This window comes from Telopea speciosissima, chromosome 3, assembly GCF_018873765.1.
Source record: "Telopea speciosissima isolate NSW1024214 ecotype Mountain lineage chromosome 3, Tspe_v1, whole genome shotgun sequence".
Classification (NCBI taxonomy): domain Eukaryota; kingdom Viridiplantae; phylum Streptophyta; class Magnoliopsida; order Proteales; family Proteaceae; genus Telopea; species Telopea speciosissima.
Window position 1 is genome coordinate 35,402,347 of NC_057918.1, and position 18,066 is coordinate 35,420,412.

At 39.8% G+C, this 18,066-nt stretch overlaps 2 protein-coding genes across 3 annotated transcripts; both read left to right on the forward strand.

The window, feature by feature from the left end:
* The first annotated feature begins 846 nt into the window (after positions 1-846).
* LOC122655118 lies at positions 847-10,787 on the forward strand. Its single transcript, XM_043849353.1, has 4 exons — positions 847-870; positions 10,172-10,252; positions 10,358-10,417; positions 10,500-10,787. The coding sequence occupies exons 1-4, from the start codon at positions 847-849 to the stop codon at positions 10,785-10,787; spliced, it is 453 nt and encodes a 150-aa protein (XP_043705288.1).
* A 2,161-nt stretch (positions 10,788-12,948) lies between these two features.
* On the forward strand, positions 12,949-17,117 carry LOC122653736 (dolichol kinase EVAN-like). 2 transcript variants are annotated; one of them, XM_043847674.1, is made up of 7 exons: positions 12,949-13,326; positions 13,804-13,916; positions 14,241-14,444; positions 14,612-14,716; positions 16,474-16,544; positions 16,635-16,715; positions 16,790-17,115. In XM_043847674.1, the coding sequence occupies exons 1-7, from the start codon at positions 13,136-13,138 to the stop codon at positions 17,054-17,056; spliced, it is 1,032 nt and encodes a 343-aa protein (XP_043703609.1). In that variant the 5' UTR covers positions 12,949-13,135; the 3' UTR covers positions 17,057-17,115. The 2 variants fall into 2 exon arrangements, with proteins under 2 accessions (XP_043703609.1, XP_043703610.1); XM_043847675.1 differs by lacking the exon at positions 14,241-14,444 and having other exon boundaries at positions 16,790-17,117.
* The last annotated feature ends 949 nt before the right edge of the window (positions 17,118-18,066 follow it).

The window sequence follows — 18,066 nt, forward strand, 5'->3', positions numbered from 1 at the left end:
CCTTCTCTGCGAAGCTGAAGTGTTCTTACCATTTCTTTGGGCAATCCTTTTATACTCAAAGAGTTCCTTCATTCAGGTTCTCTTTCTTAATCAGAAGAGTAAAGAGAGACTTATGGGGATAAGGTGAATTTGCAATTTTGCACGTTAAATCAAGTGAGAATGTTTGCAGTAGTATCATGAGCCTCTAATATGATTCCAACGATATTATCAGCATTCAACAATTTGAGTCACTCAGATAGTTAAGAATGTGATCTTTAGACCTCATTAGAACTCCCAATAACCCCTCACTTACTTGGTTATCTTTTTTTCTTCTTTTCTCACATAGAAATATATATAGATATCCCATAGAACCTTGGACTTGTGTGACTAGAGTGATTCTTTGGTACTACAAGTATGACCTTACCTCGACCTTGCTGTGTAACTAGTTGGAGCCCTGACCTTGGTTGATCAAACTTTAGGGTAATGAATAATGAATTTAATGACCGGATAGGTTAAATTATGGAGACCTGCTTGAAGAGTTGACTTGGACAAAAGCTAGTAAAGGTTGTTGGTTTTCGAAAGAGAACTGATGTGGACTCTTCCCTATGGGATAACTGTGTTGTAGGTTTAAAGGTTGTGAAAGCTGAAACTGAAGGATGTAACAAGACCTTCTCCAATGATAGATATGAATGGGGTAATGGATCACCAAATGTGTTCCTTCCATATTGGAAGTGAAGAATAGGAGATTCCATCAATATTCCAATTCATTCTAAAGTTGGGTTAGGTAATGAGACAACTAGATGTGAAAGCCTTCAGAATGTAAACCCTGTGTTGGGAAATGGACAGGTTAAATCCTGTAACCCAAGGATGACCAGAGTAGTGAAGGCTAGAGTAGTATCACCTGATCTGAAAGATTTAGGAAACTTTTGTTCCTTGAGACTTAACTTAGTAGTTGGAACCCTGTTTTCCTAGGGTTATTGTGAACCACACCCCTGTGGTTATGTAACCCTGTAAGTAAAAGAGAATTGTGGAACCTGACTTGCTGTGACATGTAGGCACTACCTCATCTTGACCCGACCTTTGACTTAGTTCAAGATGTGGGTGACTTGAGATGTTGTTATCCAACAGTCCTTATCACTTGAGACCATAGCTGCCTCAAATTTCGGGGATGAAATTTCTTGTAAGGTGGGAAAGATGTTATACCCGCACCTCGGGAGTATAATTAATTATTATTTTTTTCCCGTGATGTGTGGTTACCGCTGCCATATATGCTGGTGTACTGTTCTCACTGGTGGTCAAATCCAGCTACAAAATTATTGACCACAATACGAGTTTGCCTATAGAGGAAACCATCGGGATCATGGGAGACAAACCATAACAATTGAAGAAGTAAGTTCTAACTTTTAATTTTATTTATTTACCCTTTTCCTCGATGCCCTCGAAGTGCGAGCCAAAGTTTGAACCGCCCGGACTATTTTAGTTGGGTAGAAAATATTTTATTTGTGGATTTCACTTGCCTTGGGAGGCGTGTGAAGGACTTGTGGTCCCATATTATATGGACCTTACCTTTAATAACCTTCTCTCCTATTTAGAACCAATGGAATAATCCTTTTGGCTTAATGATTGAATCTAAAAATGGGTTTTTATTCTAATGTTACCGAACCAAACGGGTCCTAAAGTCATATTTGTCTATTTAAAATTAAAGGCATTTACTTCTTTTTACTATTCTCACCTAACCTAAAACGTGGAGGAGAGAAAGAGGAAGGAGAGAAAGAAGAAGAGGTGTGGAGGAGCTTGAAAGGGGGCTTGAGGATCTTGCTTCTTAGAGCCTCAACATGGAGTATCACTTCCTTGAGGTAGGTAAGCCATTATGGTCCTCTCCCATCTTTTATTTTGGGTTTTGGGATTGGGAGATGGGAGAGTATCGATCGAGGATTTATTTTGAGACCCAAGGATCGATGTGAACTCATGGCCATAATCATGGTGGAGCTATCTTACTCCTTTGACTAACCTCAAAGCTCCCAATCCCATCCCAATGGAAAAACCTTGGGTTTCTACCCTATTATGCCCTAAATGAAGTTCTCCTTGCTTTCCTTTGTTGAATCCTTGGGATGCATAGGCCTAATGAGGTCTTAGGACCCTAATGTGCCAAGGAGGAAGCTCTCTTGGTGTTTCTTTTCCTCCAATCTACTGGAATTGGAAGCCTTGGTGAAGAATCTTTTGATTTCGGGGTTTGGAGACATGTGGTTTTACTTGCGATTTTAAGACCTACAAGAAACCGCCCCTACAATCACCCTGAGACCATCGTCATAAGAAGCTCTTTGTTAAAGTCAGTTTTACTTGTGGTTTCATATCTGAGGTAAAATCACACGTAAAATCGCACCTAGCAGAACCCTTCTTAAGCCCCTGTGAAGGTTGGATTTACATGTGGTTTTAGGTTCGGGCATGAAACCACCCATAAAACCACCCTACCTTTAAAATCTACAACTTAGGTAATTTGTAGGGGGACCTTTTAGGGATCTTCCCCTTTGACATAATTAACCATATTCTCACTCTTTCACTAGGTTTAATCTCCCATTTTGCAATGTGCTACTTAATCGCGGCGACATCTCATAACTTCGGGATATAACAGCTAGAGTGAGTGGGTTTTGTTTGTTTGGGCTTGCTATTATTATTAATTTCATATGTACCATGCTATTAGTATATTTTATTAAGCATGATTGTGCATTTTGCATAGTTTATTAAATGATTGATATGATGATCTTGTGGTTACTTTTCATTCCTCATTGGGTTACGGTGTCGGTGAATGACGGTGCCGGAACCCCAGAATATATATATATATAATACATTTGATTGAATGTCATATTGAACTTTATGCGCCGTGTCGTGCTGGTACTCGGGTGCTAAACCAGATGAAAAAATCATGCGTCCGAAATACCTCTCGGGACGATAGGACTTGCATGTAGTATATCTGCGGTTAGGACTTAGTACCCTTATGCTACGACCCTTACCAACAGGGGTTTAAGTGTTGGATAACCAGAGCCTGGATTCTATGGTGTGAGAGAGAGTCAGTCATGGTAGTGATGGTTATCAAAGGGTTTGCCACTGGGATGTTTTGGTGGCATTGTTCGGCGTAGGCCCCCATGTGACAATTGAGGTTTCATTGTGGTGATGATAGAAGTGACCCACAGTGTTACCCGAATTGTCACAGTAGCATATACCTCTGACTTAGTTGTGATGATAGGTGAAAATTTTATTTAACATATGCATGCATCATTGGACTATGTGATCTGTGTGTTTGTGCATCCCCATCCCCTCACTAGCTCAGTGGAGCTAACCCCCTCGTGTGCACACTTTTTAGATTATGGTGCAGGTACGGAGGAGCCGAAAGCTGTGTTTGAGGAACATGGCGACGGGTGTCCTTGTGACGATTGCACCTACGGCGTGAGGATACTTGGGACTTGTTCTCCTTTTGTTATTTTAGGTCTTAAAGCCCATGTATAAACATTTACTATTATACCCCTGTTAATAGTTATTAGATGGTCTTTGAAAATATAATAATTACAGTATTTATCATTTAGCCTTTGAACATCTTGTAACTATTTGATTTTATACGCTTCCGCAAAACTATTGATATTTTGGAATGTAATATTTCCTTTTCACACTCTGATATTATATGGCTTTAATATTGGTTATGACTGTGCGTTGGGATACTGTGTCAGTGATCCTGGTAGCTTAATGGGATGACACTCATCCTCCTAGTCACCCCTTATATTATATTATATCCCTTGTCTGGGATAGGGGCATGACAGTCGTAGCAAAGGGAGCACATAACCCTAACCACAATTTTGTATGATCTATTGTATCGAGAAGTATTCCAGGTGTATCAACATCACATACCATCTATCACCCAGGTACCAGCACCACACGGCACATGATAGGTCAAGGTAATATATGATAGCAATATAATCTATACGATCTCAGTGTCGGCATGCCTGATCACTGTATCTAAACATAATAAAGTCCACACCATCGCATCACATAATAACACTTCACACAGTAACAATCATAGTTATATTATTCAAGATGAATTGTGCATGATAGATGACATAGAAGCATATTATAATGAAAAACATTCCCCAAATTAAATCAAATCCCAACCCCACTCACAATATATTTTACGTTTGGAAGTTATAGTTCATCGCCGGTTGCCGTGTAGTACGTCTCACTGGAGGTGTTTTAATGCCTAAAAAAGTTGAAAAATAATATTAAACAAAGTAGGGAAGGTCCAATAAGGAACTTCCATCATTGCTCAAGTGTATAGGCTTTTAGCGCTGAGGCGGTTTCTTGTGCGATTTTTCACAGTATAAGAAACCGCGTGAAAACTATTCAGGACAGGAGGTTTTAGGCCTTGCGGTTTTTTGGGCGGCTTCTCATAGGGGTGTGAAATTGGGCAAAAAATCACTTTGGGCAAGGGCTTTATACTTGTGTAGTTTTAGGGATGGTTCTACCAAGAGCTTACACCGGGCGAAAAACTACCCAACTCCTGCTCCGAGTTCTTGAGGTTTCCACCTCAGAATTTGTTTCCCGAGGATTCAAAGGCTCTAGGAGCTAGAGGAGGAAATGTCCTCGGGTCATATAGGTTGCTACCAGCACAATCAACCCAAAGAATCAAGGATTCAAGGGTGGAAATCAAGGATGGATCCAAAACTAGTTTTTTGTGGAATGAATCCTAACTTCTAATAACAGGGAATGTTTAAGGTTGGTTACGGGCATTAATGGTGGTTCTTAGCACCACACAACTCTCACCTAATATTCAATCTACAGTGGCTTAGGTTCCAAGTGGGACTCACCACACCCAACCCTAGAAAATCCTCAAAACCCAAAATAGAGTAGGAGAGGGAGTGAGGAGTTACAGGAGCTTACCCGCTGCTAAGTGTGAGGAAACCTCCATGGATTTTCTCCTTCAAGGTGGGTCCAAGCTTCCACTAATATCCCGCTTCTTCTCTCTTGCTCACTCTTCCTTCACTCTCTCCACAAATTGGTTGGTGGAGGGAATAAATGAGCCAATGAATGGCCTTCCTTCCCCTATTTATAATTTAACATTTAACTATGGTCTATTTAGTTGTCCTCCTATAAGTCCAAAACTCATTAAAAGTCAAAATGGGCAAGGTGGGCCCACCAATAAGACCCTATATGGAAAGGAGAGTTGTGGAAGGGGCCCACAAGGTATGGGGACACCAACCCCCCGAGTTAATCACGAAGCAAGTGGGTCCCACCACCAATATACCCTATTTACAACAACTTTAGCTTGGGCGGTTTTAACAACAATTGAAATCGCACGAAAAATCGCCCCTGTATAAAGGGCTTTTTATTACCTCAAAATCCTGGGCTTTGGCCTGCACTTCAATGACTTAAAGGGGCAAGTACACATATAATTAAAAGGGTTGAAAACTCATCATTAAGTAATCTTCAGGTCCATCATGGCGTGTCTTTTGGGATCTCGAAGAGTTTCCTAAATTCAACACATACTTCACTAGGCATGAAGCGTTGATGTGGCAAGACACTGGGTACTCTTCCGGAACTCCTTGCTCCTATGACTTGTACTAGGAGGGTAGTCCGTGAAGTCATCATCGACGAACTTTTCGCACTCTCGATTGAGGAATCTGCCCTCAACAGCCAATCCCGTAAATTAATCGATGATCTTGTGGGTCGATTTGATGACCATTGCAAATAATTCACCGGCATATACTTCAGCTCCATCTACAAGGTACAAAGATAATATTATAATATTAGGATCTTGGGTGCACGTATAACAGAATCTCTAATATTGCAATTTATTTTTGGACAATGTGGGATTGAAATAGCTAATTACCTTCATTGCTTTGTGGAAGGGAGTCACAGAAAGGTTGAAAGGCATGAAACTCTAACCTTTCTCCAAGCAGTGATACAAATCTTTGATCCTCTCCTTGTTTATGTCCCAACCCCCACCAAAGGATGTTAGGGCCAACCCGACCCGATCAAGGTCAATCAATGAGATGTCCATATCATTGATGCACTACTTCCGAAACAGAAGTACGATCTGGGAGGGTTCTCCCTTTCAAAAATTTCAATGAGATGTCCATATCATCATATATTCATAGCTTAATTTTGTAATTAATTTGGCTTTCTCTGAGTGTCAAAAAATGATTGAAAACCAAAAAATGCACTTGAGATTAATTGATTATAGGATTTTTTTTAATAGTCAATGACAAGAATTTTTGTTGAAAAGAGACAAATAAAAGTAAAAGCCTCTCTCATAATGGGCCAATGCAATTGAGATGAGCCAAGAAATTTGACACATTGCATGCACAGGAATTTATACTAATATTTAATGATAATAATACCAAATTATCAATCCATGTGACAAATATACTTTTTAGAAAATTTTCTTTATAATTTAGTTGAATGTTCTTTCCTTATTAAGGGAAGGGAGAGGGATAGACACACTGCTTGTGGGCAGTAAGCTAGTTGGTGGCACCAATAGGGGCATGGGATGGGGTATCATATAGGAGAGGCAGAGGTCATTTCAAAGGAGGGAAGAGAGAAATAGACATAGTGGGTGTTAGCTTACGATACACCGACAATGTGTCCATCGTTTTTCCTTAAAGTAATTATAATAAGGGACTTTAGTTACATCACAATCGCTTCTATTTTTCTTTTTTTTTTTCCATAATCCCTATGATTGTTGTCACATAACAGCTCAAGGGCTCTAATTTTTTGTAGATATGTTGTCTCCACAATCATCTACCCATGGTTAAATTTCCAACACAACTGAATTAATAGTGTGTTGTCACAAATGTTTAAAATGAGTTTGGAAAGTCAAAGAAGAAGAAAAACTGCACTCAATAAGGATGGTTGAAAATTCGAGCGATAAAACATATGCAAAGTAGACCATATGATTAGGAATGCAACCAGATCGGTTGGGTTGGATTTTCCAAAACCCCAGCCCAAACTTAGGTCCCCTAACTCAGCATAGGCCCAATATAGATCGAGGTTGGCTTAGGATATCTCAACTGAGGCCTAGCTCTATCTGGCTAAGTCCAACCTGGTTCTGATTGACCCTGGTGGGCCTAGGTGGACTGGGTTGGGCCCCGATTGACTCAAGTTGTCCTTATGTCTAATTATATACTACATATTTGGGATAATGATCCTGTAGGGGAACAGTCCTCCGCCAGCCCCCTCTCTCTATCTCTCTCCTTCCCATATGAAATGATCTATATGGGAAGAGGAGATAGACAGAGAGAGGGGGTGTTGGCGAAGGTGCACTCCCCCGTAAAAAACACCCCACTATATATTTTGTGGGCAAAAGAAGTATACACTGTCAGTAGGGGTGTAAGTTTGGTCCTGGCCTACCATGAGCCCGTACATGGCTTAGGCTAGATTTTTCAGCCCTAAAGGTGGGTTAGGCTTGAAAACTTCAGGCCTAGGGTTAGGGTTAGGCTAGGCTAAGGTTGAGACCTCGGGTTGAGCCCGGCCCAGCCCGACCCAGCCCTGTGTTATGATTTAGGAGTTTAATGTCTAATTACATATTCATTTAACTTTTAAGTTTCTAAATTCTAACCCAAAAAGAGCAAGTCCATTAGTAAAAAATGGGATTCTAGGAAACCTAACTTGTCTATCTCGTGTTTTCCATTCTTCGTTCCCCAATATCCCTTTATCCCTTCTCATTTCGAAACAACACCGTCGTTCTCTTGATCTCCCTCTCTCCCTTCTCATCACAAAACCTTAAGTGGCTAAAGCAGCACTGCAACAGGGAAGAAAACCTTAATGGTTAATGGTAAGATGTTCTCTCGATATCCCTCTCTGCGAAATTGAAGTGTTCTTACCATTTCTCTGGGCATTCTTTTTATACTCAAAGTGTTCCTTGTTTTGGTTTCTCCTTCTCAATCAAAAAAGTAAAGAGAGACTTATGTGGTGATGAACCCAAATTCACACCAACCAATCAGAGATCACCATGTAGCACAACCCAGAAGAGTGGGCCAAGACAGAGTCAGTGAAGCACCATCCACCAACACCCATGGGCGCGGCCACCCTTGGGCGCCAACCCCCTTGGGCGTGGATCCCTTCTTCAAACACATCATCCCCGGGCACGGCTTCCCCAACACATCATCCCCGGACAAGTCTCCCTCGAACACGACAGTCACCACCACCATCAACAAGGCATAGATCGCATCACCAAGGACTCTAGGTCGCCGCCTATCGAGTCACGTAGTCTGAACGGACTCATGCACCAGAAATCCCATCTACCACGTAGATGAGGTCTATCCACCAAGGACACCAAGTCTATCAGGACACTACTTACAAGAAGACAACTACCAAGTCTATCAGGACACTACTTCTTACAAGAAGATAACTACCAAGTCTATCAAGGACACCACGTCTCTCAGGAAGACGACTACCAGGTCTACCATGACACCACGTCTCACGGGAAGATAACCTATCAAGGATGAGCCCTGCTACTCAGGGACTCTATCACCTACGACAAACACTCTACATCAACTGGGACTCTCCACACCGCCATACACTACTATAAAAGGCAAGGTACACAATCCCATCAAAGGGGACATCTTAACTCATCTTGAATAATCACTATTCATCTGTATGCTCAGGAGATCTGACTTTGGCATCAGAGAGCCCTAGGCCGGAACCACACCGGTTCTCTCTGGTGACTTCTTGGTCCTCTTGAAGGTGACGGCACTCGCAGGACCGCCCGACGATTTCTTGACGCAACACGTGGATATGGTGAATTTGCAGTTCTGCACATTAATTCAAGTGAGAATGTTTGCGGTAGTATCGTGAGCAGCTAATATGATTCCAATGATATTATCAACATTCAACAATTTGAGAGTCACTGAGATAGTTAAAAGGTTATTGTGATCTTTAGACCTCATTGGAACTCCCAACAACCCCTCATCTACTTGGTTATCTCTTTCCCTTCTTTCCTTAATTACCCTTCTCAAGGTTTTATTAAGAAGCGTCCTTGCCTGAGTCAAGTCAACATTAAATTGTATAATTGAATCTCTAATTCTGCAATTTATTTTTGGACAATGTGGGACTGAAATAACTAAGTACCTTCATTGCTTTGCAGAAGGGAGTCCTAGGAAGGTTGAAAGACATGAAACTATAACCTTTCTTTAAGTAGTGATACAAATCTTTGATCCTCTTCTTGTTCATGACCCAACCCCCACTAAAGGCTGTCAGGGCCAACCCGGCCCAGCCCGGCCTGATCAAGGTCAATCAAGGCCGGGCTGGGTTGGGCTGAGCCAGCAAGATTGGGCCTAGGCTGAGATATCACAGCCCGATCTCAAGGTTGGGTTGGGCTTGGGCTGAGCTAAGAGGACTTAGGGTTGGGCTGGGATTTTAAAAAAACCTAACTTTGTTTCACCCCTAGCTGCTAGAGTGTAAATTCCAACATATGCCCTCTCACACAATGAGCCATTAGGCCCACATTGATACTCTCTCTCCTATTTCCTATTCTGACCATGTGCGCCCCTGTAGATGATACCATTCTCCATACCCTCATTTGTGTGACGTGTAGATTCCTTCTTACACTAGTGTCGTGAGGAACACTCTCCCTTTTTTTTTTGTTTTTTTTTTTGATAAAGGGGAACCCTATCACACACATACACACATATGTGTATGTAAGGGTATCAATTTTTGACTAGAACCGGGAACTGGACCCGACCCGACCCAACCCCACCCAATAGCATATTGGTTTGGTTATGGATCTACCAATTAGGAACCGTTGGAACCGATAGAACTGGAACAAATTGACATCCTAACCCTATATATTATATATTAAGACTCTAGGTCACGAGAGGTAAGGTCAAATCTTCTATTTTTGGGTTTTTTACAATTACCACCCCAAAATCTTTCATATTTACTATTATCTCCCTAAAAACTTTGAAACAACTATTACCCTCCCCTGTTGCATACTAATAACTAACTGGCCCCCACCGTTACAGAACTGTAACGGAGGGGGTTAGTCGTGAGAGTGTGTTGTTGTCACAGATTTTCTAGGACCAAAATACCCTTTTGAGGTGGTAATTGTAAAAAACTCCCACCCCATCACCGTCCCTTCTCCTCCTCCTCCTTCTCCTTCTTCTTCTCCTTCTTCTTCTTGCTCACATTAACCGTACGAACCTCCAAGCTTGATCCTTCTGAATTTCTCAATACGCTTGGAGGATCTGAATCACCTGGAAGAACCTGGATGCTTATTTTCACTGCTAAGGTTGGTAATTAACTAATTTCCCTTTCTTGGTGGGTTATGGATTTTGGACTTCTAGGGTTACTTTTCTTATTGGGTACTCAGATTTTTCAGGTGAGGTTTTTGAAGGATCGTTTGAAGAGTGATACCTATTTCCCTATTACTGCTGTTCAACGATTTGATGCAGCGGTAAGCAATTTTTTCCTCAAATCCTTTCCTCACATACTTAAGTGTACTAAAGGTTCTCACAGTTTGTCAATTTGATTTGCAGGGAAAAAGGATTGAGAATGGAGTATTCTTTGGGCCTCTTGGATACTTAACATTTGAAGGGAGATTTTCATGTAAGAAGAGAATATTGGCTTTTATTTTTGAGTGTGTCAGAATAAAGGTTGGGCCATTTGGTCCACTTCAGATAAGCCTGGGGCAAAAAGATGAGAGGGAGCCAAGCACCAAAAAAGACCCCTTGTTCATCTGGTTTTACATAGATGGGGAAATTGCTGTGGCTCAAGGAAGAGGTAGTGGAACAGCTTTCTGGAGCCGCTGTCGCCGTGTGACATGATTATGTGGACCTCCCTTTCTCTTATTTCCCTTTCTTTTTATAAAGATATGACTAATGTCCACGTTGTAATCTGTATATTTATGCATACCAGTTATCATATTCAGATTCAAACACAGTATAGACAGAATGGAGTGAATTAAAGACTAAAAATCTGATGTTTTGGAGCTTTTGATTTCTTGGATGAATGGAAAATTAATTAAGAAAAAAGAGCAAACATAGGCAAGATGGGACGTTTGGGGGGGGGGGGGGTTGTGAAGGCTTGTACGGTTAATGTGAGCAGGAGGAAGAAGAAGAAGAAGTGACGGTGATGGGGTGGGAGTTTTTTACAATTATCACCCCCAAAAGGATATTTTGGTTCTAAAAAATTCTTGACAACAGCACACGCTCACAACTAACTCCCTCTGTTACGGTTCTGTAATGGTGGGGGCCAGTTAGTTATTAATATACAACAGGGGAGGGTAACAGTTGTTTCAAAGTTTTTAAGGGGTAATAATAACTATGAAAGATTTTGGGATGGTAATTATAAAAAACCCTCTATTTTTTAATATTTTAATTTTGGTTGGTACCACTTGTCTCACGTACTAATTTACCGAAGATTTGACTATAAATTTAAAGGTCCATTTGGGAATACTAACTTAAGAACTACCTTCAAAGAATCTTAATTTATGAGAGTGGAGGTGTTCCTACTTATTAATTAATACAAAAAAAGAGGTAATATAGACTAGTTATGAGATTTGAAAAAAAAAATGAAGCTTATCTCATGTGATTGAAATTATTATCTTATTATAATTATAATATTATTAAATATATGTAGCATGTGTTTAGGAAAATTTTTTTTTTCAATTTGGACTGCTTGGAACCGTTTAGGAACCGAAACCGGCCCACCCATTAGTTAATGGTCATAGATCTCAAGTTTGGAACCGGTTAGCTTATTGGTCCGGTTTTGATCCTGACCCCTTACGATTGGAACCGTTAAGGAATCGAACTGATAGCCCAGAGTCAGACCAACCTAACGAATTTACATCCTGATTGAAATAGGTCATCAAATTTGATAGGTGGTTTATAAGAGGGCCCAGTGTAGAGCTGTAAATGGATAATTGAAAATTCAGATTCAATTCTTTTTTTTTTTTTTTTTGGTAAACAAATCTAGATTCAATTCAAATTTATATTTGTTTATTCGAAAAATCGGATACGAATTTGGATAGTTTTTTATATTTGATGTATAATCAATATGGATATTGATGTATCCATTTTCATACTATCACCTCCGATTATAATTTTTATTATCTATAATTATTTAGCGAATAGTTTTCATGCACAACCACATAAGGAGGAGAGATTACGAAGCATCAAATAGGGGGCATACGATCATTTCGACCCCCTCTCATGAAAGAGGGGTACAACCGTGCATGGAACTTTTGCCCAATTATTTAAGAACTTAAGCTTTATATTTTTATTGGTAGAACTTAAGCTTTATATGTATTATATATTGTATGTTTATTTATATTTCATCAAGTATAAATTGTGCGTTAATTTTATATTATTTTTATAAATAAGAGATCTCGCTCGATCGTGTAGCCCTTGCCCAAGCATGGAGACCAATGAGAGTACACACAAGGGTATTATGATCGATCAGATTTGTTATTTAATGAGGGCATGAGTGTTTGGCCGGAGGAGCCATGCAACCAAGCAACGTTTATTTCTTTATTTTTATTTTTTAATTAAAATAAAAATAAAAATAAAAATAGGTCAATTTCTCGAATTTAGCTAGTCTCCAAGGAGGCGTGTGCCTAGGGTGCTACCAAGAGGCATCCAATGATTGAGAAATGCCGCACACATCTCGACACATGCCTAAGAATGTGTGCGGCACAGCCCAACGGCTGGCCCTGGACGTTCCCTATTCCCTGGAGACGATCCTGATACCAGTTTCTCAGCTGCTTCAAAGGAAGTCTTTTTTAATTATTTATTTATTTTTGGTAAGGTATATATTATTCCTCTACATAAAAAAGTCAAAGGCGAGAATTAAAATTCCGGCCTGGTGGGCTCGTCGGGTTTCTAAAATCTGACCAATTTGACGCAACACGGTTCTTTCCTGCGTTTATTCGTTACGGATCACGAGTCTTTCAGATTAATTAATTATTCAAAAATTCAGACTTTCAGATGACCAAAGACCAACGGCGACACCAACCCGGGCAACCACCATTGAATAGGCTTCGTGCGCATATTCTGAGTTCTTACGGTGTTCATGATCGCCTCATCGCTTCCGTTCTCAATAGTTTCTCTTCTGCTAAATTAATTACTGTATATGTCTTGAATTTCGTTATCGTTGGCGGTTAGAATAGTCAGGCATGGCAGTCTCGGCTGCATCTCTCATCAATGGCGAGAGAGCAGTCGTCCTTCTCTTCATCTCTTGCCTTCTCTGCTATACTCCTCTCTCTCTCTTTTTCCAAGGCTTTGCCCTTTCTCTCCTTGCTTTCGCCGGTTTTTTTGTCGAGATCTCCGCCGAGAATTCTACCTCCGTCAGCCGCTTCAGAACCCGGTAAAGTTCCTTTCTCTCGTCTCCCTTTTTTTTTTAAAGTTTGATCTCCTTTATGTTTTTCACCGGAAAGTTTTCATGCTATGCCCCCATGGAAGTTATGAAATCGTTTTTTTTTTTTGAATTTATTTTGCTTTCGATTTGCTAGATCCTTGGTACCTTTGAGCGGAAAATAGGGTTTTCTTTCGGTAAATAGAATTTTTGAGGGAATTTTTTGCTATGTATGGTGCTTATCTTCTGTATTCTTTTGAATTTTGCGAATTCTCATGAAATTGTGGGGCAATTTTGGTTGTTTTGATTTTAAAAAGGGATTTAGTCTACTATTACTAATATCATTGTGTGTTGATCTTTCTGGATTTTTTTTTTTGGTAAACTGTTGATCTTTCTGGATTGTCTCTGTATTCTGATATATACCATAGAGTTGTAATGCTTGAGGACAACCAAAGTGACAAGTTGCATTTTCTTTTATCATGCTTTCAGGCCGGGCGCTTCATCAGGAATACTGCTGGGAGCGGTTACACTCCCTGCCGTCATGCATTCACGATTGATACAGCTCTCTAGAGCATTCTCTGCACATGATATTAAAATTGAAGGTAGAGGCAAATGGAAAGTTTTAAGCACCGAAGTAGGCAGATCTTTGACAGTTTGATAATAATATCACTGGAATGCTTTGGACTTGACTTTTCTCGTCATTTTTAATGCCAAGTGCATGTTTGGTCGCAACAGTGACTCTGTACAAAAGATAGTGATGTATTCGTAAACCACCCCTCTTGGAGAACACTTTTCACTCTGTTTTCAAATGCTGTCACATATTGTGATTACAATTAATTGCATTCTTCAAATTTTCTTCTTTGCCTTCCTTAGCTTGCGTTGTACTGTCTTTCCATGTTTGACAATAATTTTATTTGATTGGACAGAAGCAGCTGATCTCAATGTGCAATATTGGGCTGTTTCTTCTAGCTGCCTCGGCATACTTGTTTTCCTGTGCTCAATTATATGGCATTCAACCAAGAATAGTTCTTTTCCTTGGTGTAGTGTTCGAGAGGCCAAGTTTAACTTAATTTTTGTACTCTTTTATTCAGCATTGTGCTCTCTGTCTCTTGCCTCAAATTCTTATAGCGGTAAGTACGCAACTATTTAGATACTGTGCTTTCTGTCTCTTGCGTCACATTCTTATAGCGGTAAATGCACAACTATTTCATTAGTTAGATGACTTTTGTATTGGTTGATATCTAATCAGGATATGATTATGCCTAAATTTCTGCACACTTTCATCATTGTTTGTCAGGATTGAATGTAGCAGTGAAGTTGCTGTGGGTATTTTGTCATGGGTTGGCAGCAGTGAGATTTATTCAGCATATTCTTCATACTTTTCCATCATGTGCTTCAATTGGTAAGTATACGACTACAAATTCTGATATTTTTGGAGACACTTAAAACTTTAACATGCTTGAAATATGTTAAACTCAGCTGTTAGATTTTGAGGATAACATATGAGTCAATGATGGGTAAGTAACCAATGTCCGAAAACTAAAATTTTCACTCGAGTGCTTGATCTCTCTATTGTATCTTAGCCAACCAAAAATCTGATTAGTGTTATAATATCCATAATTTGCCGTTGCCATGACAATTGCATTATTTGGAAGGGATTAACAATTTGCATGTGCTTGAAACTGTAAAATCAGGTGTTTGTTTTACTTTCATCTGTAATGCTAGATGTGCAGCAAAGTTGAAGTTACCTAAAGCTGGAAAGCAATTTTAAATTTGGTGCTTGACCTCTCTGTCTTTTGGAAAGTGATCAAAATGATTCTGACGTGTTAAAGTGAGATCCAATTGAAGTTAAATTGCCTGCTTTTAAATTTTTTTTAGAGCCTGTTTGTTTTCTGCATCTCTCTCTCTGAGGTGAGTGTGTATTTGACCACCATTATTCCAGTTGCCAACTTGCAACTTCATCTGGAAAGTGGAAACACTATTTCCATTAAAGCACAATTGCTACACCCGCTAACGTTTATTAAAAAAAAAAAGCAGTTAGAGCCTGTTTGTTTTCTGCATCTCTCTCTCTGAAGTGAGTGTGCATTTGACCACCATTATTCCAGCTGCCAACTTGCAATTTCATCTGGAAAGTGGAAACACTATTTCCATTAAGGAACAATTGCTACACCCGCTAATGTTTATTACTTTCCATTAGCCACCAACATGTTATCATTGCTACTACTAGCTTCCTCCATATGGTTATCATTGCTACTACCACCTTTACCACCAGCAGCTCCGCCATCAACCTTACCCTTCTGCCACCACCTGTTATAAGTACCTTTACTGCCACATCAATATTTGTCTTCAGCATCTTAACCTCCGTGACCATGCCACTGCCTCTGTTGTCTGTGGACCTTCCAAAGACCCCCTTCCACTGCACGACTGCTCATAAACCACCACCTCCGTAATGTGAATCTTGTAGGACTTGGGACTTTTGCCCCTTGCCACTTCTTAATCTGTAGCTGCAATCCCCACCAACACAATCCTCTCAAGTGAAACACCACCATCAGCACTGCATGCTTATTGACTTTTAATGTAATGAATTTTGTACATTAACTGTTGGACTTTCCTAAAATATGCTTTGATTTGCAAGGAGTCATACAGGAATTAAAAAATCCTTTTGAAAGTATACAACCATGGAGTTGCTCACTTATTCTTTAGAGAAACCCTTCCTGGTTGAAGTTGTATTGAGATTAGCATGGTTGATTGGTTACTGTTTCATTAGATTGGCAACTTTTCCTCTCAAACGACTTGTTCATTTGCTGACCATCTCGGACAGACGTTGGAGAGGGGAGAGGGGGAACATCATTTGTTCTTCAGGGAATGAATGGTTTAGAAGTTAGTAATGCCAGTTATCTCCTGATGAATAATGTCCTCTGATTTCATGTCTGACCCTCTGGGTTTGTAAATTTCCTTCCAAAACTCTGTGTGGATACCTTGTTATAGGGATTTTAAATAATTTCTTGTTCTTGTTTATGTCTAATTTTTGCTAAATTCTGTTAAGCTATCAACTTGTTATTGGTCAGTCTGTTGGTGAGTGCACGTCTTATCAACATACTTGGACTGAAATACCTCTTGTTATTTGGCTGCATTAAAAATTCTCTTTCCTCTTCTTAGGTGAGGCACTTTTGGTGACTTCTGGTCTTGTTTTCTATTTTGGTGATATGTTCGCATATACTCTTGTAAAGGTCAGCTGGTTTTGTGCTCAATAGGTTGCATTATATATTCCTGTGTAGTCATCAAACTTGATCCATGTTTTGTGGACCTTGTTTCAGCAGATGGATGCATATTTAACTTCATCAAGTTTAGCTTCTGCACGATATGGAAGTAGAAGAAGTGAGATAAGTACCATCATTCAGGTATGGTTCTCTAACAGAACACAATGATTATGAATGTTGAAACTGGAATTGTAAGGTTGTGCTCTTCTTTGCAGGGAATGCTAGTTGGCCTTGTCGTATTTCCCATGTTTTATAAGTTTGTTCTTCGAATTTGGGCACGCTTAACAGGCATGGTCAACTCTGTAGCTTGTGCAAGTGAAGAAAGAACATCCCAAGGGATTGAGAGATCTTTTATTTTCTATGCCTCTCTGGCAGTTACCTTGATTGTGATTGTTCCTGCATGGATACAATATGTTCAGGATTTTCTTGTGCACCCATTATTATGGTATGTGAGTTCTTTATATTCATGTTGGCATTCTTGATTGCTCTTGAGTGTTTTGAGTTCTTCCCGGCTCCATGTCATAGAAAGAAACTGTATGTAGATTTCAAGTTTATTAATTTTTTGTGAAAAAAATGCTACCTGGTTGCGTGGATCCTGCGCCCAAACACAGGAGTACGCAAATTACTGCCCCACCCCTCATGAAATAAAAAATCTCATCCATGTTGATGCCCATACGCATGGTCTCATTGGCCCCCAAGCTGGTGCAGGGGCCGCACGACCAGGCATCGATCTCTTACCTAATTTTTTATGATTGGTTATACATTTCAATGGGTTGCTGTATGTAGATTTCTCTTCATAATAGAACTGTATATTGTGTAGATTGCTCACAATAGAATTTTTCTGATGGTATTGTGCTATTGCTAGATGCTGTGTTTTAGTTTGAATAGAGAAACTTTGGAAATTGCTGCCAGTGTAGTTTTAATAACTTTTTTCCCTTGATGTCATTGAGCTTCAGGCTTGCATTTTATTTTCTAATGTAAAGGGTAATGGGGACATGTATATTCTTTTATGATTGAATAAGCACGTCCTTTTGGAAGCTGTGGACTTTGTACAGATGCAGTTCCATGTTGGAAGGATCTTGCATGTTGTGACAGTATGCCTAATCTCTAATGGACATTTTAACTTATCCTGGTAGTTTCATTGCCACGCAGGAACATTAGCATATCTGATGTTTATCCTTCACTTGCTCCGTATTCCTCCTTTTAGTTGGAAATGAAAGAAAATAAGGTCAGAAGACTACTGTTATAGTTTGTTATCATTTAAAATTATTTATGATATAGTAGTATACATGTCGTGATCACACTGCTTGCATCAAATGGATATGCATAGGATGCAATCATGAGATAAAGATCCTAATGGTGTATTAAATCACTGTCGGTCTTCTTTTTGACAAAGTTGACCTGGATATCCATTACATTGCTTGACCATATCAAGGTAGAAGTGGTCAATGAATCCTAGGGAAGACTAGTGTTTGCCAGATGGACTTGTTAA

Bases quoted from the DNA above. Each gene is read 5' to 3' on its own strand.
- LOC122655118 (XM_043849353.1), top strand. From the start codon at position 847: ATGACCAGAGTAGTGAAGGCTAGA. The intron at 10,253-10,357 runs GTTGGTAATTAA...AGGTTTTTGAAG, and splicing joins TGCTTATTTTCACTGCTAAG to GATCGTTTGAAGAGTGATAC. The intron at 10,418-10,499 runs GTAAGCAATTTT...TTTGATTTGCAG, and splicing joins TTCAACGATTTGATGCAGCG to GGAAAAAGGATTGAGAATGG.
- LOC122653736 (XM_043847674.1), top strand. From the start codon at position 13,136: ATGGCAGTCTCGGCTGCATCTCTCATCAATGGCGAGAGAGCAGTCGTC. The intron at 13,917-14,240 runs GTAGAGGCAAAT...TTGATTGGACAG, and splicing joins ACATGATATTAAAATTGAAG to AAGCAGCTGATCTCAATGTG. The intron at 14,717-16,473 runs GTAAGTATACGA...TCCTCTTCTTAG, and splicing joins TCCATCATGTGCTTCAATTG to GTGAGGCACTTTTGGTGACT.